Source organism: Patella vulgata, chromosome 3 (assembly GCF_932274485.2).
Source record: "Patella vulgata chromosome 3, xgPatVulg1.2, whole genome shotgun sequence".
NCBI lineage: Eukaryota > Metazoa > Mollusca > Gastropoda > Patellidae > Patella > Patella vulgata.
The window spans coordinates 65,204,983-65,226,942 of NC_065881.2; the positions used below are offsets into that span (position 1 = coordinate 65,204,983).

At 35.3% G+C, this 21,960-nt stretch overlaps 1 protein-coding gene across 2 annotated transcripts; it reads left to right on the forward strand.

Annotated features, from left to right (window-relative positions):
* Positions 1 to 1,305: 1,305 nt before the first annotated feature.
* LOC126815005 (sodium- and chloride-dependent glycine transporter 1) lies at positions 1,306 to 21,756 on the forward strand. Of its 2 annotated transcripts, XM_050540514.2 has the most exons (13): positions 1,310 to 1,693; positions 12,835 to 12,966; positions 14,568 to 14,871; positions 15,393 to 15,525; positions 15,863 to 15,997; positions 16,621 to 16,724; positions 16,957 to 17,081; positions 18,200 to 18,312; positions 18,435 to 18,566; positions 19,121 to 19,220; positions 19,443 to 19,543; positions 20,202 to 20,369; positions 21,535 to 21,756. In XM_050540514.2, exons 1-13 carry the CDS (start codon positions 1,498 to 1,500, stop codon positions 21,628 to 21,630), a joined length of 1,839 nt encoding a protein of 612 aa, XP_050396471.1. In that variant the 5' UTR covers positions 1,310 to 1,497; the 3' UTR covers positions 21,631 to 21,756. The 2 variants fall into 2 exon arrangements, with proteins under 2 accessions (XP_050396472.1, XP_050396471.1); XM_050540515.2 differs by lacking the exons at positions 19,443 to 19,543; positions 20,202 to 20,369; positions 21,535 to 21,756 and having other exon boundaries at positions 1,306 to 1,693; positions 16,989 to 17,081.
* The last annotated feature ends 204 nt before the right edge of the window (positions 21,757 to 21,960 follow it).

Here is a 21,960-nt window from a genome sequence, read left to right on the forward strand (position 1 = left end):
GTAACCTCACCGTAAACCCCACAGGAGTTAAGAACAGCCATACTACTCGCAGTGTTTCGTTTGATTAGACTTAATCCCACTTAACACTGCTGTAGTGGAAGCAAATTTTTTGTTCCAAATAATGACTGGTCAATAGTCCGATTAACAAGCAATTGCTAACTGCGTAACATGATCATTCGTCTTTAAACAGAGCTCCAAATTGGACCAAATATGTTTACATAACGTTACATCATGACTCACGAAATATTACGCCTAATTAACCAATGCATAGCAAAATATTGCAGAAAAACTAATAGCTTGACAAACGAGGCTATCAAACGACTACAATGTAAACAATACTGTTTGGAGACGAACAATACTTTCACTGTTGTTGATACCTTAAACCACTGTCCAAAGTTTTAGGGAAGATCCCAGAATACACGAAGGGCTGTAATGTTGTTGTACTTGGGATAGATTTGATTGAATGGAAAGAATAGACACGGTCCCTCATAAGTTCAAGTTTAGAAATCAATTCAGCAATGACCAGAGAGGGAATGGGATTTAACGTCCACTCGACACAAACTAGGTCATTTCGGGACTAACATATGGTTCAATTTTATTTCCATAATTCGCGGAAACTGGAGGACCCGGAGAAAACCCACGAAGTTGGACAGGTGACCCTCTCCTTGTCACGTACAACCGGAGATTCGAAACCACGCCAGTTGACTCAATGACAGACTTTATAATACAGCACGCACGTGCTAACCATTCAGCCATCCAACCCCCCTCGGGCCATTGCTTTAGGAATATGGAGAACACACGCTATTTAAAAGTGTGGAAGACGTAACGAGACGCCTGGACTGGACACTAGGTTTTATTGGGGATTCGTTATCACAATAAATTGTGAGTAATTCTACAAATATAATTTTACAGACACTTTGGCAAAGGATTTTGGAGTGCAGTAATACAAGTTCAGCAAGTTCTGGTGTATTGGAACCAAACAATTTATTCAGTTTTGAACTCGTACAATAATTTGTACTGAACAGAGACGATTGTGCCCTGGACACGGAGGGTGTGGCTATATACCGAGATTAAACTTGGCCATCGCTGTAACTAAAAATTCCTATTTAAAATATGACTTTGATTCGGTTATGCAGTGAAATGGAAAATGCAACATTCCCGCCCATCGCTATTATAATAATGAGCACAACTTCCACTAGTATATTTCCATGACGTATAGTATTGTGCTCTCATGCGTTATCTACCTGCACATTATTTATGTAATTTTCCACGTTTTTATAGGTTTTGCAGCGATCACAGCCTTTTATTACAATTTCTATTAAAACTACATAGAAAACTGGTTCTCAAATTAAACAGTGACAATGACAGAGGAAGTTGAATTCTAACATATTGCTTCAAGTAAAATCAAACACTCATAATTCAAAGCTCAATTTCAGATCCAATCCTGTTTAGTTTTTTGGATTTTATATTAACTTTAAACAACTTCGATAGGTTAGTATGGAGAAAGAAGACTTAAAGACGAACACAGAATTGGATGCAGAACAGAAAAACACATTATTGGACAGCAAATCAACTAAAACCGAAAGAGGGCATTGGGGCAGCCATCTGGAGTTTATTTTTTCTTTGATCGGATGTTGTGTTGGCCTGGGTAATCTCTGGCGTTTTCCGTACATCTGTAATCGAAATGGTGGGGGTAAGTCTATGGAATATGTTCAGATTAATAATATTAATAGAAACTATGCCGTTACCCCTTAAACGTTGTGGTAGTTATTTTAAAATATCTACTTTATTTATAATTCTAGTCTTATTTTCAAGATTATTAAGAATGCGTTCGCGACAGCACCAGACAGAAGGTGCTAAGGCTGCATCTTTAGATTTGGTTATAGTACTCGAACACACACATATATAAAATATCAGGCTCATCCTCCAGTTCATGACTGAGAAAATTGAGAATAATAGATTCCAATGAAGAAATTTTTATACGCCCAAATTTTCATGTCCGCCCGTCCACAATTTGTTTGTGGACACTCTACACTCTCCAAAAGATCTCGGCTGCTTTCGGTATAGAGGTCATAATTTTTATCCGATTTAAAAAACCGTTTTAGTATATCACCGTTACACCCTCGTTCTCAAATAGCGTAAAAATGTGGTATGATTGTACGATGTCACAATTATTATCCGATTTAAAAAAGAAACGTTCAAATATATCACTGTTATACCGTAATTTTGGTTGAGTTTGAATTTCGTGAAAATGTGTCAATATATCACCATTACACACTAAGATCTTGGATCCATTTGATAATCGCGGATACCGGAACTTAACTTCCTGGATTATGGCCCCTGATTGTTCGAAAATGGCATTTTTAGCTTGTGGATTCTCTAGAGGTCACATTTGGGTTTTTTTCCGATTTTAAAAACCGTTTAAATATTTCACCATTCCACCTTAATGAAGGTTGAATTCGAATTTCGGGAAAATCGAAATGATACTGCCCGACAAAATGGCCGCTCTTTGTACGCAAATTGTGTAGAAGTGTGTAATACGAAGGTTGTGGACCCTCACAATTTTTATCCGATTTCAATGAAACTTGAAATATAGGTTTATCACCCTAAGATCTCGGTTCCTTTCGATATTGGCATGTATCGGACTGTAACTTCATGGATTATGGCCCCTGATTGTACGAAAAATCACGTTTTTAGCTTGTGAACACTGTAGAGGTCACAATTTTTATCCGATTTAGTTTAAACTTGAAATGTATGATTATAACCCAACGATCTCGGTTCCTTTCGATATTCACGCATATCGGAACGTAACTTCCTGAATTATGGCCCCTGATTGTACGAAAAATCGCGTTTTTAGCTTGTGGACCCTATAGAGGTCATAATTATATCACCGTTAAACCCTAAGGACGGCTGAGTTCGAATTTCGTGAAAATCGGCCCAAAACTGACAGACAAAATGGCCGCCCCTCGTTCTCAAATAGCTTAAAAATATGGTATATCAAGGTTGTGGACCCTATAGAGGTCACAATTTTTATCCGATTTTGTTGAAACTTGAAATGTAAGTTTATAACCCAAAGATCTCTGTCCCTGTCGATGTTCGCACATATCGGACCGTAACTTCCTGAATTATGGCCCCTGATTGTACGAAAAATTGCGTTTTTAGCTTGTGGACCCTATAGAGGTCATAATTTTTATCCGATTTAAAAAAACGTATTATTATATTACCGTTACACCCTAAAGACGGCTGAGTTCGAATTTCGTGAATATCGGCCTAAAACTGACAGACAAAATGGCCGCCCCTCGTTCTCAAATAGCGTAAAAATATGGTATATCAAGGTTGTGGACCCTATAGAGGTCACAATTTTTATCCGATTTTATTGAAACTTGAAATGTAAGTTTATAACCCAAAGTTCGTGGTTCCTTTCGATATTCGCGCATATCGGACGTAACTTCCTGAATTATGGCCCCAGATTGTACGAAAAATCGCGTTTTTAGCTTGTGGACCCTAAAGAGGTCATACTTTTTATCCGATTTAAAAAAAAAACGTATTATTATATCACCGTTACACCCTAAGGACGGCTGAGTTCGAATTTCGTGAAAATCGGCCCAAAAGTGACAGACAAAATGGCCGCCCTTCGTTCTCAAATAGCGTAAAAATATGGTATATCAAGGTTGTGGACCCTATAGAGGTCACAATTTTAATCCTATTTTGATGAAACTTGAAATGTAATTTATAACCCACAGATCTCGGTTCCTTTCGCTATTCGCGCATAACGGACGGTTACTTCCTGAATTATGGCCCCTGATTGTACGAAAAATCACTTTCTTCTTAGCTTGTTCTCTATCCATCTCTCGAAAATGTGGGCGTATCCTGCCTGGCAGCCGCTGGTTATACTCCCACATTTTCATGTGGACGTATATTTTCATCACCCCTGTCCGTCAGTCCACAATTCTTTGTGAACACTCTACAGGTCACAATTCGATTTCAATGAAACTTGAAATATAGGTTTATCACCCTACGATCTCCGTTCCTTTCGATAATTGCATGTATCGGACTGTAACTTCATGGATTATGGCCCCTGATTGTATGAAAAATCACGTTTTTAGCTTGTGAACACTGTAGAGGTTACAATTTTTATCCAATTTGGTTTAAACTTGCAATGTATGTTTATAACCCACCGATCTCGGTTCATTTCGGTATTCGCGCATATGGGACCATATCTTCCTGAATTATGGCCCCTGACTGTACAAAAAAATCGCGTTTTTAGCTTGTGGACCCCAATTTTTATCCGATTTAACAAAACGTTACAATATACCACCGTTTCACACTAAGGCTGGTTGAGTTCGAATTTCGTAGAAATGGGACTAAAACTGACGGACAAAATGGCCGCCCCTCGTTCGCAAATAGTTTCACAATATTGTGTATCGGGGTTGTGGACCCTCTGAAGGTCACAATTTTCATCTGATTTTGATGAAACTTTAAATGCATGTTTATAACCCAAATATCACCATTACACACTACGTTCTTGTTTCCTTTTGATAATCGCGGATACCCGAACTGATTGTTCTAAAAATCGCATTTTTAGCTTGCGGATTCTCTAGAGGTCACAATTTTTTTCCGATTTTAAAAACCGTTAATTTAAATACATCACCATTCCACCATCATGAAGGTTGAATTTGTATTTCGTGAAAATCAAAATGATACTGCCAGACAAAATGGCCGCTCTTTGTACGCAAATTGTGTAGAAGTGTGTAATACGAAGGTTGTGGACCCTCTATAGGTCACAATTTTTATCCGATTTTGATCAAACTTAAAACATATCTTTATATCCCAAAGATCTATGTCCCTTTTGATATTAGCACATTTCAGGCCATAACTTTCTGGATTATTGCCCCTGATTGTACAAAAAATCACGTTTGTTTTTAGCTTGTTCTCTATCCATCTCTTGCAAAATGTGGGTGTATCCTGCTTGGCAGCCGCTGTTTTTTGTTGTTTTGTTTTTTTTGTTTGAGTTTTTTTTGTTGTCTTTATTTTTTAAAGATGTTTGAGCGCTCAATGCACTTCTCTTATGTATGTGCGACTTTCTAACGTATAAATTTCAACCAAATTTTAAAAAAATTAAAAACATAAAGTCTTGTCAATGTTTTTGTGCCCTGTAGTCGTAGAGCAGTGTAGCGGGACTATTTCCCTGAAGGGGGGGGGGGTATCATGAGGAAGAGATGGGGGTATCTGGCTCCATCCAGCCAGGCCCTGTATATATCGAATATCCAGGAAAGGATAGTTCCAAGTGTATTTGAATGGCATCTGCTATAATTCATAAGATGGTAAGATTAAATGAAATTTAACATTATTGAAGATCAGGGTGTATCGACAGGAACATTTATTGGTGTGAACTCCGCGTTACTACATACATTTTTTAAAAATCAGTTATAATAGGTACTTCACAATAGGATATTGTACAAACGGTTATATTTGCAATTATATACGTTGCCTCGAAAACAAGAATATCTAACATGTATATTAGAGAGTGAAAAGCACCATGCTTGTTGCTATGTAGTCTTTGGCCGAATTTGATTATAACACATAAATTGTACAAAGAATCAAGTCACAAATATTATACAATGAATGAAGTTGATACAGTTTTTGTATTATTATCTTTTTAAACATAGATTATACAAGAGATAAATCTGCCTATTGCAGGTTATTCTTTAAAGTCTGAATTGTTATATAAGCTGTTAATTAGACATTTATTAACATGAAAAGACCTTAGTTCTCGATGCCTTTTTGGTGTTCGATTTTTAGTGGATTTGAATCCGATTTGCTGCTCAACGCTCATTGATGATTAAATGCAAAAATGGATAATCGAGACTATATTTTTTACCGTACCGACTTAAGTAATGATGATCGAGGTTATGCCTAAAATTCAATCGCTAATATCTCAGTTCAGAGTGGAGCAGTTTGACTGAAATTTTCAGCATATTCCCTTTGCATTATCTAGTTTATAGCTATTTGATGAAAACTGACAGCTCTTTATCTAATCTTCCATAATGCCCCTTTAAGCACAGAATACCATGGTGATATTAGCTCAGTGGTATCACCTAAAATCCACAGACTGGTGTCATTACCTAAACTCAAGAATAGACAACCGCAATGGGTTTTATCTCTTGGGATTATCTCTTCTTTCTATAATGTCTTATGGCTCTAGCATTGGGTCATTCCATGTCAAGTAGACCAAATTTCGGAAAGTTGGGAACATGACCCCCTCCAAAATAATTATAAAAGATATATGTATATGGCCTTAAAGTAACAATTCCGAAATTATACCTATCTATGTCAAAAACTCACTGAGATATGTCCATTTGAAATTAACGTGCTGAAACGGACGATAAATTCAGTAAAAATCTTTAGGTTTTCAGGTTCTTTCAACTCACATTTCTAAAAGGAGTAGGACTCTACGACCGACAATTTTTGGTGCAGATTACGAATTAAGCATCACACTCAATGTGCGATTCATACTTGCCACCAAGTAGCAAAATGGGGAGCGGAACCTCGAAAATTGGCGTAGTTAATGTCAGATTTTGAGTCGGTGGGATATACATTCAGCCTCGAAATTCATTGTACACTGACAATTTTCAAAATTTACCCATTTCCTCCTTCAATTTTAATCATGTAAGATAGGGGGTCAAATTCTGAAACAGGTTCAGAATGAAACTTCATTTACCCCACTATAACATCATTGAACTCCATCTTGTGTATTTGATGGCTTATATTTTTTGCACTTGAAATCTGTGGCTATTATTAATGGCTATTATCAAAATTGTCGACTTTTCACTTTGATTTTGAAATTACTTCTAAATCACTTCTGCATGAAACGTCTAACCACCAAAGAAATCACTTCAGCATGAAACTTTTAACTACCAAAGGGTCTCATACCATGATTTTGATTGAAAACTTCCAAGCCCCGCGTTAGCAATATTTTTATTTTATTTTGCCTGGTCCTCTCGCGGATGCATTCTTAAATTCTGTTATCATATAATAATATGTACTGGAATAGTAATTAATACTTTTGCAGAATTATCATTTTGTTAAAGCCTTAATAACATGCGAAAATCTTAAAAGTAAGTGACTGCTTAACATCGGCCATTTCTCGATAACGGAACTAATAAGTGCCTAATTTGTGATAATTATAATTTTAGACAAATAATGAATAAGTACGTTTGATATGATTTTTTTTAATAAAACGGTCCGATTAATTTTAAAATGTCGGTGTTATTCCTAATTTTTTCCCCTACATTTTATAATTTTATAATTCGACCATTTTGCTTAATCACACACTTTTCCCGTTAACATCGAAGAGTTTCGGAACGATCTGTCAAGTAGTTAATAAGATCTAAGCAGTGTAAGAATAACATTCCAAACAAATATAGGAGACGATAAACGACTTAATAATCATTGTAATAACAATGAAAAAATAAACCCAGACAATATTTATTTTTTAAAACAAAAATTGGTCTCATTAAATGGAGAAAATACATGTTTATTCATTCTTTTGAACATTGTCGAGTATTGTGTTCTGGGTGTCTACATACTTTGTTAATGGAGTGGAAAGTATAAAGAGGTTGTTGGCTTGAATGAATATGTATATTAAATTATTTAGATTGTTATTTAAAATAATAAACTTTACGCTCTAAATATATAGAACAAGTTAAACGAGGCCAACTATTGATATGAATTCATATTTATACATAGGTAGTTATAGTTACAATTTTAAATATTTACACCAATTGATAAAAATCTTTATGGGCCGGAGGTTTGAAATTCGTAACTGTGTATGTTTAGGAGGATTTCCATTGGGAGAGAGAGAGAGAGAGTTTAACGTGAGAAGGAGTAGGATTGCCTATCCAATCTTGTGCGTTTCCCCGATACCCCCCACTGCTACAATCCCGTACGTCCAAACCAAATTTTGAAATACAATTGAACTATATGTTAGTCCCGAATTGAACTAGTTTGTGTCGAGTGAATATTCGAGTGAGGACAGAATGGGGTAATCATAACCAGTAATGGTAATCAGCTGTAACCGATTACAAATTTTCAAATCATCAAATGCGATCTGCAACCAGGCTTTATCTGTTTACATCTAATTGTAATTGCTGTTTAAATCATTGCAGTACCATGGGTCGTCTTTCAAACGTAGAAAGTGGGCATTTGGCAAACCGGTCGCCACATCCGGCGTATGACCCATGCACCCTTTTCTTACTACATATTTTGGAACAGCCCTTGATCGTCTAGAATTGTCTCTGGTTGCATTTGTAATTCTTTAACTGGTTAGGACGTATCTTTAAATGTTACTTTAACACCTCAACTTGTGTTTTTTAAATTTTATTCTGACATTCAACATTTCTACATTAACGACAGCTTCACATTGTGATTGAATATGCTGCATCTTGAATAGCATGATTAACAGGAACAACAAATACAAGAGTTTCTTGATTACAGTTTTTTGTCTGCGATATCACCTCGGTGGAATCGGACGTTAAATAAAGCTATTTCACATGATTACAGTTTTATATTACGCTCCAATACATAGGATACGAGCATAATTATAATAAAGCCATTCTTTCTATCCCTCAACCCAGATGTTGATACACTTGGATCATAACGGTCTCTCCTAACGAATTTCTACATGGTGTTTCCTCTCTCAAATCTTCATTGTGTCTACCTAGAGTTGTTGTTGTTGTTGTTTATTACAGATTTAACGTCCAATACAATGAATATGATATTATGGACAGGTTGATTTAATTAAATTATTTACACTTGAAAATTGTTAAAAACACAAATTGAAAAAAAAACAGGTTCTCGAATACCAAAGGTTCCTTAAAGCACACTTATAAACTCGCTGTCGTGAGAAGAGAGGGCGGGTTATCTTCTCCCTTTGTCATAATAAAGTTAAAACAGGAGGTCCAACTGACTGATGTTTGGCGTCATCACAGCGGATAGAAAAAAAACCGTGGTGAAAAAAAATCCGCTGGCTTTATGTGGAAAAGCGAAGTGCTTACAGTAAAAACCACATAGCTGGACCCATAGATTATTTACATATTACAAGTGTTCGTCCAATAAGTTCCATATTGTTAAAAATTAATTAAGAGTTCAAGAAGACTTACAAGTTTAAAAGTTGTAGGCATTCCATTAGAGTTTTCCTTGTGTATGGCTCTCCACAGATAAAAAGTTACCTGAAAAGAAAAAGTAGCAACACACACACACAAAAGACAAATTGGACCATTTATAGGGATAAATAAATGTTTAAACACAGGTTAAATTAAATTGATTGATGTTCACTGTCATTGTTAATAATGGTTGTAACACTGTTTGTCGTGTATTTTGTACACGGTGAACAGTCCATATGCTGATTACACTATTTTGCCTTATTACACTATTTTGCCTATACCGTTTTTTTTTTAGGACTTCGAATTTTGTCTAATGGTTTGGATTGTTCGTACTTGGTTTTATTTTATCCCTATTCCTTTATTTTGTCATTTTTCCTTAGCATATTATTATATTAAATCATGCAGCAGGCTGCATACTGTCCCACAACAATAGTCCCTTTCTTTGTAACTAGATATGTAGTTCCCTATCTTAACGTTAATTTATCGTTCTTTGACTAGTGCTCTTTTAACGCAACTAACTTAACAGTTAATACCCGATTCTGCTATGAATTTTGAGATAGTTTCATAAATTTTATACGACATATTCCGAGGGGGGGGAGACATTTTGGAGGGTATATTGAAGTTTGGCATTTTCCATTAAACTTCGTACAGGGAGTCTTTTCTTTTCCAATTTATTGCACGCAATGATGACATGATTAACGGCCAAGTTGTGGCCACATTCGCACTTCACTGGGTTAAATTTATGGTCGGTAATTAAATCCTTAGTTCTTAATCTTGTAATTAACCCACAAAGTTTGCGCGATGGGCGATTAATCTCCGTTTTTACAACCAGATCGTTGTTTAAATTGAATCTAAAAGTATTTGCTCTGGCCAACTCAATTTTCCATTCTGATTTAATTTTAGTTTTGACGATGCTATTAAATTCCTGAACGCTATATTTTAAGTATTCAGTCTTTTGCGAGCCAGTTTGTATGCTGACTCATTGTTTGCTATGCCAACATGGGATGGTATCCATGTAAATTCTACGGGTTTGTTTTTGTTTCGGAGGGAATAAACACTTTCTCGAATATTCTGAACAAGTTCTGGTCAAGGTGGGTTTTTTTTTGGTCATGTATTATTCACTTTATGCCGCTAAGGGGGTCTGGCACAATGACTGCTCTTTGACCAGTGGATGACACGAGCCACCCAAGAGCTGTGGATATTGCCCTTAGTTCTGCTGTATAGGTAGAGCATCCGTCTGGTAGCCTTTTCGATATATTAATATTAAATTCGGGAATGACCACACCTAACACAGTTTTGGTAGTGTTTGGATCGTGAGACCCGTCAGTGTATATTTTCACATGCTATGACCATTTTTCGTTCAAGAATTCACTCGATAGCATTAGAACGTGTTGTGGATTTTCTTTTTTCTTGACAACTTTACTGAACGTTACCTAGGCTTATGTCATAGTTTGTATTTAAAAAAAGTCCATGGGGCTTGATACGAAAATACCCTGTCAATAATCTGATAGTGATCTAATCTTAGGTCTTTTAATAGATCATTTGCTCTGTGACCGAACGGCTGAGACTCTAATTTGACATTTCTTTTGAATTTTTTCCTCGACCCTAGAGCGCACATTCTATTATTTATTTACTCCCAGATTCACAGCCATTAATGTCATTGAGTCGACTGGCGTGGTTTCGAATCCCCGGTTGTACGTGGCAAGGAGTAGGGTCGCCTTTCCAACCTCGTGGGTTTTCTCCGGGTCCTCCGGTTATGTAAATAAAATTGGACCATATGTTAGTCCCGAAATGACCTAGTTTGTGTCGAGTGGACGTTAAACCCCATTTCTCTCTCTCTCTCTCTCTCTCTCTCTCTCTCTCTCTCTCACAGCCATTAATTATTCTATTGGCTAATTATGATGTAATTAATCATGTGATTGGTCACTCATGCCAAATATGGAATGGTAACATTCCTATCACGTGCTTTTAGACATAGAATTTATCCTTGTCCTTTTATTGTTATTATCATAATATTTCATAAACTATTTAATTTGCGTTTCAAATAAACTCATACCATAGCTAATATTTTGACAATGGGGAATAATTAAGCAAGGCCATATTATTATTATGCATATGTCTTATTTTGCACAAATCTCGACATCCATATTACTACATTATGCTGTAATCATGATTACTTTATGATTGTATTATAAATGTGCATATATCCATATAAACCTGTTGGCGGCAGTTACTTAAGACGGTTCTATTAAAGAAGCATTAAGTAAAATTTAGATAAAGAATTGACAGTTCTCACTATAATGCAAAATAAATATATTGGAAATTTCATGGTTACGCGCACCATTTGTAAATAATAAAGAAAATCACCACATAAGATAATGCAGAAGTAATTACAAAAGGCTGATTCACAAGTGACAGAATAACAATTAGTTAAACCTAGCGTATTTAGACAATCTGCGTATTTCACAGTACATAATTGATTTGAAATTACAAAACTACTTTTAGACCAATTTTCGTCTATTTTTGGAAATGAAATTGGGTGTAACGTCCTACTGGGCTAAGGAAGACCGGCCTATTTTGAGTTCCAGAGACGTTTATGGTGATGATGCAAAGAGTGGGCCCATAAAAAAATATATTAGCTCACCAACATGGCCTGTACTGTGATGAGCAAACAATTTGATGCGATAGTCAGACTTGGATTGACATTCTGACTGGTCCAAGGAAATTACATCACATGGTATATTCAAAAGCATGCACACAAAACAACCAATCCGAACAAAAAGTATTCGAGTCTCCCCAGTTCGTACCACAAACACAAAGTATGTATAAGGGGTGGGGGGTTGGATTGCCAAATGGTTAGAGCGTGCGCGTTGTCTCATTAGGCCGAGTCAACTAGCGTGGTTTCGATTCCCTGGTTATATGTGTCAAGGAGTAGGGTCGCCTTCCAACCTGGTTAGTTTTCTCCTGGTCCTCCGGTTTCCTCCCCCTGCTAAAGACCTCTACGCGCAAGCAAATTATTGAAATAAAATTGAACCATATGTTAGTACCGAAATGACCTAGTTCGTGTCGAGTGGACGTTAAACCCGATTTCTCTTTCTCTCTGAATGAGTGGGATTTATTGATTGAGCACGATAAAAAAAAAACACAACACAATTTATATGGAAAACAATCACTGGTTTATACACATATAGCACGACGTTTCGATGTGTATTCTCTTATCGTTTTCAAGCTCAAATGATGTTCGTACCACGAAAACAAAGTCTGTGAATCACACTGAGCTCTGCATTTTTGACTTCTGACTTCATTCACTGAACTCTTCATTTTTGATTTCATTCACTGACCTGATTTTTGCATCATTTCCTAACTTTGAAACATTGTTTATAGCCACTGACAGCTTAGTTTATCCTCCAAACTTCCAAACAGCGTTTGAATAACCCATTTCTGAACTGAGCTGGCTACCGTCTACGATATCACCTTAGGTGGAAGTGGACGTAAAACTCCAGAAACGAACGAACGAGCTGGCTACCATAAGGCCGCCTGTTTACATTGGTATTAACAAGGCATACTTGTGGGTTACATTTAACTTATTCTAGTCTTAATAACAGACAAATACGTGTATTATTAAGATTTATTCAAATATATCTATTGATGTGTCAATTTTATATTTCAGGTGCTTTTTTGATTCCATATCTCACGTTTTTGTTCCTTTGTGGTGTCCCGCTCTATTTCCTTGAAGTATGTATGGGGCAATTTTCAGGTCAAGGCGTTATCGAGTGTTGGGGAGTTTGTCCCCTATTGAAAGGTACTCTTATTTTATTATATTCAATGTTTGTGCAGCAAGGTCGATTAAAATACTCTACTTGGTTCTCCCCACCGTCCATCGCGGAACCCGTCTGAATAATTTCTTTGTTTAAAACCCCAGCTCTGTAACGGGCTTCAAGTGAACGGTTCGGCTTAAAATCGACGGCTCCAGCTTGCTTTGGCCACACACCGTGTAAACTACCTTCCTGGTAAAATGCGTAAACTCTAACCTTTAGCTGATGAAGTTAAAATAGTTAAAGATACATTATGGGAGATTCGATAACGAGTTGGCAGTTCTCACTATAATAGTTAAAAACTAGATAACGTAAAGGCAATTTGCTGAAAATTTCATCCAAATTGATCCGCTATGAACCCAGAACTAAGCGAATGAAATTTATGCCTAGCCTCGGTCATCATTACTAAAGTCAGTACGATAAACAGCATAGTCTCGATTATCCATTTAATCGTTAAATCGAGAAGGAAAGTTATGCAGTAAATCGTCTAACAATCCACTTAAGATCGTAGGCTAGCAATGCCATCTAGAGTTGATTATAGTCTGGTTAAGTTAATTAATGTCTAATGAATAATTTAGATAACATTTCAGGCCTAAAGAAAGACCTGCAATAGACAGATTTAGCTCATGCATAATGTATGTTTAAACTGGTTTGGCGTATCTCCAGTGATCTTGAACTAGTACAAACTAAGCGCTTGAACGGGCTATTAATGGTTCTATTTGTTTTGTATTTAGTGCAGTATTCGATGATGAAAATGACAAATTCAGATCTAGATATGAGTCGACCACTATAATAGTTAAAAATCGATAATGGAAAATTAATATGTTGAACTTGTCCGTCAGGCTATTGTATTCTGATTGCAGTTTTGACAATATATGGCTGATTGTCAATTACCCGTATCATTGCCATGATAATAGATTATGTCTCGATTGTTAGTCTTTTTATATTGAGTTATATGACGCGGATGGTCTAACCCATTCAATATCACAGGCATCGATGCTCTAGAGAGTTGCCAAAATTATGTATATAACATTTGAAGACAGAAAAAATACCTGCAATAGGTAGATATAGCCTAGCTATTGCGTAATGCGTCTATAATGATAAATGATTATTTTAACTCTTGCTTTAGGACTCTTACACACTTCTTTAGTGAATTTCAAAAAAGTTTAACGAAGAATCACTTTAAAGGTAAAATTTGCACAAAATTTTGTAAGGGGGTATTAGCATTTAGGAGATCGTTGAAATTGATGTAATTTGGCTGTGCATTCACATCGGTGTTCATAATAGATTTTATCTAAGACAAATCGGCCATTCATCGTTTACATTATAATTTACGACTCTTACACACTTCTTTAGTGATTTTCAAGAAGTTTAACGAAGAATCGGGTAACACGCCTTACTCTTTCGATAAGTAGGTGAGTCTAATGTTATTCTTAAAATTTAATTACTTTTCTTTTCTAACTCGAATAAAGCTCCATATTTGTGTCTTATTATTAGCAATTTACATACAGAATTATGACCATGTTAATATTTCTTTCCCTGTCATTACAGATATTTATTTATTTATGTTGACGTGTATGATTTTTAGGTGTTGGCTATGGTATGGCGGTAACATGTACACTAAGTGTCACTTCCTATATTATGGTAATTACTTGGACCCTGTATTATACATTTAAATCATTTTCATCAACATTGCCCTGGACATTATGTGGTGAGTGGTGGAATACTGAATATTGTACAAGCCTTTCCTCGACTAATAGTAACAATACATCAGTCATGTTCAACCTGACAATGGTGAACACCACATATATTAACAATGAAGCAGAGAATAATGAACACCAGATTTGGTCAAATCTTTCAATGGCCCATACAGCAGGAGAGGAGTTTTGGCAGTATGTATAATTAGTTTATTACAATGACATTTAGTGTGTAACGCTTAATCTGTTATCTTATTATTCAGCTGGGAGCCACGGTGACTCAGTGAGTAAGGCGATGGCTCACTAACCAAGAGGTCCGGGGTTCCGTTCTGAATGGACAAGAAACCGAGACCCCGTGTACATACAGAACCATTGACAGTGAGAATTCGATGTAAGAGTAGGCTGCAGTGCCGCTTTCCGGGCGAAATCAACCCTATAGCAAACTGACCTATGCCCGTCTTCATTAGCCCAGACGGGGATGAATAGTAGGACGTTAAACGCCATTTCATTGTATTTCATTTAATAGTCAGCTAAGGAACGGCATTTCAAGTTAAGGTATGTGGGTTAAAAATTGAAAGTTGAATAGACAGGTAATGGATGAGATCATTAGAACAAAATTCAGAGAGAACAAATGTTACTAGATACATAGGATATATATTCCCAGTGGAGATATACAACAGAGAAACGTGTCTCAAATGTTTTTGAAAATATTGCAGGTACAATGCGCTTAGAATTTCTCCAGGAATTGAGTACATTGGTAAAATTGAATGGCATTTGGTTGTTTGTTTACTTGTTGCCTGGATCATCGTGTGTTTGTGTCTTATTAAAGGTGTACATTCTGTTGGCAAGGTATCCAAATTAGTTATATATATTTTTTTCAATAGTTTTGATCATTCTTATACTTTTCAAATTAAATATTTAAAATATAACCCAAAAGACCAATGAAGTAATTGAAAATTACGCAGAGTTGTTTACCTTCACCCAAAGTTGAATTGGAAAAAACATAATAGATTCTACTTGTATTTTTACTATTTCATCGAGTAGGGTTGACGTTCCCTATAAACAAACATGTTGCATTGCTGTATACGTAATAGACCTAAGATGGCGTTTTATATATAGGACAATGAACAAATGACAATTTATGGTATCGATAGTAATATAATTATTATAATGCCTTATTCAACAGATTGTTTATGTAACTGCCTCGTTACCATATATTTTACTGGTTGTCATATTAATTCGTGGAGTAACTTTACCTGGTGCTGTAGATGGTATTATATTTTATCTTAGACCAGATTTTTATAAGCTGAAAGAGCTATCAGTAAGTATTAAAACTTTATTTTTATTTCATCTGGTATAGAGTACATATTGCAGGATGTTCGATGGTGCAAAACCTCGCGGGTACTCCGGTTTGCTCCCTCTGTTAAAGAGCCCTACGCGAAAGCGAATTATTGAAATAACATTGAACTATATGTTGGTCCCGAAATGGCCTAGCTTGTATCGAGTGGACGTTAAACCCCATTTTTTTTCTCTCTCTCGATGGTGCAATTATGCAATTCAAGCGCTTACATGTAAGACAACCGCCTGGTTTGAGATATTGAAATTGGTTACTTGCAGTGCGGAACATATAGTTATGGATAACATGACGTTACCAAAGCTATCATTTTGGAAATATTCACAAGTGACCTGTTTTAGATTGACTAAAATAATTAATATGTCTAAGAAGGATCATTATATTCTCTTGAAAATATAAGATGAGATCCATTCTTTAAAAGCAAGACTTAAGTTATCATTAAACTTGGCATCACATGATTGCCACCATAATCTATAGTTATTTCAATACAATAACGAGAAAATTTTAAAATTGAATATTGACGGTTCGATATCAAATATTATTATTGGTTTTTCATAATATGTTAAAAGTTTAATATGTTCTATATGCAGGTATGGATCGAGGCAGCTCTACAAATATTTTATTCTCTAGGACCAGGTTGGGGAGTTATTATCACTCTGTCTAGCTACAATAAATTCAAGAGCAATGCTTACAGGTATCATTTCAAACATGTCGTACAAAGTTGAACATGTAATCATATTTAACCACACAAATAACGTGTAACTATATATGTGTGACTGTGAGCTAGATTTAAAGTTAAAGTTTGGGGGGGACAGGTATATGGCGAGGTTGTGTAATAGTTACGGCTCAAATTCTTTTTCTATTATTCAAACAATAACAAGTTTTTAATAATATAAAATATTTTTGTTTTGATTTTTTTTTCTCAGAGACTCCATTATGGTATGTCTTATTTGTTCAGGAACGAGTATATTTGGTGGGTTAGTCATATTTTCTATATTGGGATTTATGGCGAAGAATGTTGGGATCAGTGTGTCGGAAGTGGTTTCCTCTGGTATGTTCTTTTTTTAAATATAACTTTTGTTATATTGCTGTCTGTCTTCCGTTTAGAACTTAAAACTAATAAGTTCTCTTTTGCATATTATTTATAATGTATTACTAATACTGTTGACTACTCCACCCCAATACAACATCTGTTGACTGTTTTCCATAGTATTGTGATGATTATCAACATATAGGTTCCCCTCATATACACTCCAAAAGTAATAGAATTTTTGTAGTCTAATTGTGAAATATTTAGAAGTTATTTGTTTTCTGTGCTTCACAGAAGCTATGTATTTTGACATGGGTTTGTAAATTGTTTGATACCTAAACATCTTTTGAGGCATGAACATTATTCTCCCCATTTTGAAGTTATTTGTTTAATGTGTAACAGGAGCTATAGTTTTTGACATGGGGTTTGTAAATTGTTGATTCCCAAACATCTTTAGAGACATGAAAATTATTCTCTTCATTGAATTTCACATTTTATGAACACCCGCTGCCTAGAGTTGACCATGCTTAAATTCAAGTTCAGGTGGTTTTATAGTGAAGTGTATCATGAAGTTGGCAGAGAGGAAAACTGGGGTTTCTTATCTGGGTCGTCACTAGCGGTGGTTTCCAATCCATTGCATGCCACCTGATACCTGAACGAAGACAATGTCATCTCCAATGCAACACCAATGAGAATATGGTTTACTTGTGTATTCTTCCCCGCAGTCCTTACCTTCCTATAAGAATTCTACCTTTAATTACACCAATTCTCCGACGTGGTTTCCCCTTGACAGTAGTGCAGGACAGAGGGCCTGGCAAGGAAAGCTGTCTAGTCGTTCGGATGGGACGAAAAACCGAGGTCCAGCGTACACATTGGCGTGCATGTAAAAGATCCCTTGGCAGTTGGAATTCAGAGCAGAACAGTAGAAGTAAAAGCCCATTTCCTTTTAATTGCACCAGCCACAGTGAAAAAGGTTGGTGTACAGTACATGATAATATCCTGGAAAATCGAAATATTATAATAACATTTATAATAATTGGGGTCATTGAAGATTTTTGTTAGTTGTTAGAATATAGATGTAGTGTCCAACCGTGGCTAGCTTACATTTTATTACAGTATGTTTTTTCGTTATATTTTAGGACCTGGACTAGTTTATATCGCTTATCCCCAAGCCTTGTCATTGTTACCAGTGCCCCAACTTTGGTGTTTTTTGTTCTTTCTGATGCTTTTATCTGTGGGTCTCGATACTCAGGTATGGCTTATTTTCTGAAATGATATTAGCTATTTAATAAATTAATTAATACTCTAATTATGGCTCGTTTATATTCATGCATTAATTACTTTAATCAGTGGTATATTTATTTATCATTTCAGTTTTGTTTTCTGGAATTAGCAGTGTCCGTAATCATTGATTCGTTCCCTGCACAGTTGTCTGGAAGACGTCCATTATGCACTGTAATCATTTGTTCTATCATGTTTTTGCTCGGACTTCTGTTTTGTACACAGGTTGGTATTAAATAAGAACATAAGATAATATTCAGTAACTTCGATGTCAAGACATTCTCTAAAATTACCCTTTATCTTTACCGTTGTTACAAAGATGTAAGATTGCATTTAACCGTTTGCCATTACAACAATTATTTACCAAACCGGATTTATATTGTAAAATACTAGATTTTTTTTATAAGATACAGGTTTTGATCATAAATTTTAATTGTACATAATATCATTGTCATTTTTACATTTTAAATATTTGGAAACATTTCATGGTGGGATATCTATTTTGATTTAAAAATATCTGTGATATTTGTTTTATTATGCATATAAGTAATTTTGTTTTGTGATGTGATTTAGCCTGTCTTGTATCTCACCATATAGCCCGGTTGGAACTATTACCGTTCATTCATTACCCCGTTGTCAACTGATTTTTTATTATTATTATTATAATCCCGAAGGACACGTGGTACAACTTGTAACCCTTAGTCATAAAATTCATTTCGTTACAGTTTCTAGCATTAACATGTTTATTTGTTTATTTAAAATATCGGCTTGAATTTCAGGCTGGGATGTACATATTCCAAATATTTGATTGGTATGTTGGGGCATTTAGTGTCTTCTGTTTCGGTATTATAGAATGTGTTGTATTTGGTTGGATTTATGGTATGTACGCCCTTTATTTTACACCCACATTACACACTTAATGTAAATAATCATGCTGTCGCCCACTTACCATAGTTTCTAAATATAAAATGCAGTAGGCCTATCCTGAAAGATTCCGCAGTAATATTATTTTAGTGGAAAACAACACCAGGTTTTTGCTTTTCATATTTAGTTTAGATCGAACCAAATATTATCTCTGCGTTTGTTTTCTATACTAATAAGGTACTGATAAGTTTGGTGAAGATATTGAGATGATGATTGGACGCAAACCACCAGTAATCTTTGAGATACTCTGGAAAATTATTACACCTGGCATATTAGTTGTAAGTATCCCCGTGGAGTAAAAGCCATTGGTGAACTGAATTCTCGATGCTTTAACTACCAAAAACTGAGCGGGTGTTTTGATTTCCAAATAACATGTGAACGGTAGGATAAAGTCTGTCGTTTTATACCGACACTGGATAATGAGGGACTGGAGGGGAGGGGTGGGAGTGTGGTGGGGCGCACTGCTTCTTTTTTCTCATACACATATAATATAATTCTCCTGGTTGTTTAAAACCATTGAATGGTCTACCCAGTTAGTTAGTGTAGTGCACGTACCGGTGTATCCTTATCCACTACCCGTTCGAGGAGTTCACATAGCATATGTATATTACTTTATTTAAAGTAATGATAATTATCCGAACCGTCAATTTTATACATACATATATATATATATATATATATATATATATATAGATAACGCACAAATACTTCTGTGTTTACGGTAGATAAATATTTTTTTTTGTTTCAAATAATTATTTGTATATAAAGGTTATGTTTCTCTATGTGTTTATCTATATTGTATATGTATATAATTAGTGTAGATGGATCAACAGGAGCCTAACCAGTTCCCAAATGCCATTTCGATTGAAAAACAGTATTGTTGATTAAAAAAACTTGATGGTTATAATTAATTTTATTTTTCTTCTACTTATTCAGGCCATTTTAATTTCTTCATGTGTAGGATTTAAAACGCCATCTTATGGAAAATATCAATACCCAACATACGCTTCAGCCATTGGTTGGTGCCTTACTATACTTTGTTTTCTGCCAGTACCTATTTTCATGATCAAGGCCATTTATAATGAAATAGGTTCCATAAAAGAGGTAAACATGGCTAATCTGTAATTAAATATTTAATGTTTATGTTTAATTCCATATGGCATTTCTACTAGTTTGAGTTTAAAGCGATAGTTTCATATTTTTAAGTTATATTTTTAAAATGTATTAAAATAGATGGTATCTATAAACAGTCCTACCTTGTTAAAGGAGCTAAATCGCTAACATTTGGGACCTAGAAATTGACAAAAGTGGGTCGCAACGCATATAATACTGTAGTATGAATGTATATAAACTGATTTACATTCAATGATTTACGTTTTTACTCCAATTTCAAATCAGTTATGTTCGGCGAAATAAGCCAGCAGTCTCAAGCGAGTGCAAATTTCTAGCGTCTGGTTATTCCAGTCTACATACGCCGTTTGATTTGGTGCAATGTGTCTAGCCTCGTCCCTCGAGTCTCTTGATACAACTGAAGCTGAAGCGCATTATGGTACACGATTCGTGTACCAATGGTAAAATGTTTATTTTGTCTTAAATATTGGATATCAAAAGCCCATCTTTTTCCGGTAAGATCACAACATCAATGTTGATTTAATTTGACAAATAAATCGTGTTTTCAATGTTGAAGATTTTGGATGATATTGAGTTAGAGACTTAGCTAATTTAAAGAATAATCCTATTAATCCTATAATTCACTATTGTCAGTTGAGAAATTGGCAAAAATATCATTTTCAACTTCAAATTCAAACGTTTGAAGCTAGCTATTCCATGGCGGGGGGGGTAGAAAAACAAGGGAGGTAATTGTGTTATTATTTCCGGGGTCAATGATTTTTAAGTGTGAGAATGATACCTATGGTCGTATGATAGTGAGTTGACAACCTATTGAGCAAAAGACATAGAAATAATTATGTTTTGACTTTCTTAGAAAATATGAAATTCTCGCTTTGAGGAAATACGGCGGCTGAATTTTGGCAGGATGCGTACTCTAACTTTGATACCTTAACTATAGATGATATTTATCATCACGCTAAGACTATTTAAATGCTAATATAATATTCAGTAGAATCAATTCTTGACAATTCACTATATTCATTTGGTGGTTTAAGATCCTAAACAAAATTAATCCGAAATGAATCCGGATATTGTATAAATGTTTTGTATGGCATGTGGACCAGAGATTCTCAAATTAAACTGGGTTTGTTGGTTTCAGAGGTTGAGGCAAAGTATTAAACCTACTCCAAAATGGAGACCCCAGGAACTGGCTGAGAAATGTCCAAGCAGATACCATGAAGAGACACGTGTTTGAAAGTTAAACCACCTTCGTATTGTCTTGTTTCAAAGAAAGACATGCGAAACCATACTGCAAAGACATTGTTATTGAAAATTGATCTGTACCTTACAATTTCTATTAAATACATTTATTTTGATTTGATCACTCATGTTCTATAAATAATTGTCATCTCCCCATGAATAATTTTGTATATAGTGGTTTTACTTTATAGTGTCAAACAAACCAGCAATCAGTTTATACAGCATATATAGATGAATAGTAAACTGCAGGGAGGAATTGACCATTATTCAGATAACTATAGACGAAAGGAAAATCCCCAGAAAACAATTTGACATCCAGTCTCGA

What these genes read in the sequence shown, in the direction of transcription:
- LOC126815005 (XM_050540514.2), top strand. Translation starts at nt 1,498, where the DNA reads ATGGAGAAAGAAGACTTAAAGACGAACACAGAATTGGATGCAGAACAG. An exon ending in GTGTACATTCTGTTGGCAAG is followed by an intron (nt 15,526 to 15,862) that starts GTATCCAAATTA and finishes CTTATTCAACAG; the next exon opens with ATTGTTTATGTAACTGCCTC. An exon ending in ATAAGCTGAAAGAGCTATCA is followed by an intron (nt 15,998 to 16,620) that starts GTAAGTATTAAA and finishes TTCTATATGCAG; the next exon opens with GTATGGATCGAGGCAGCTCT.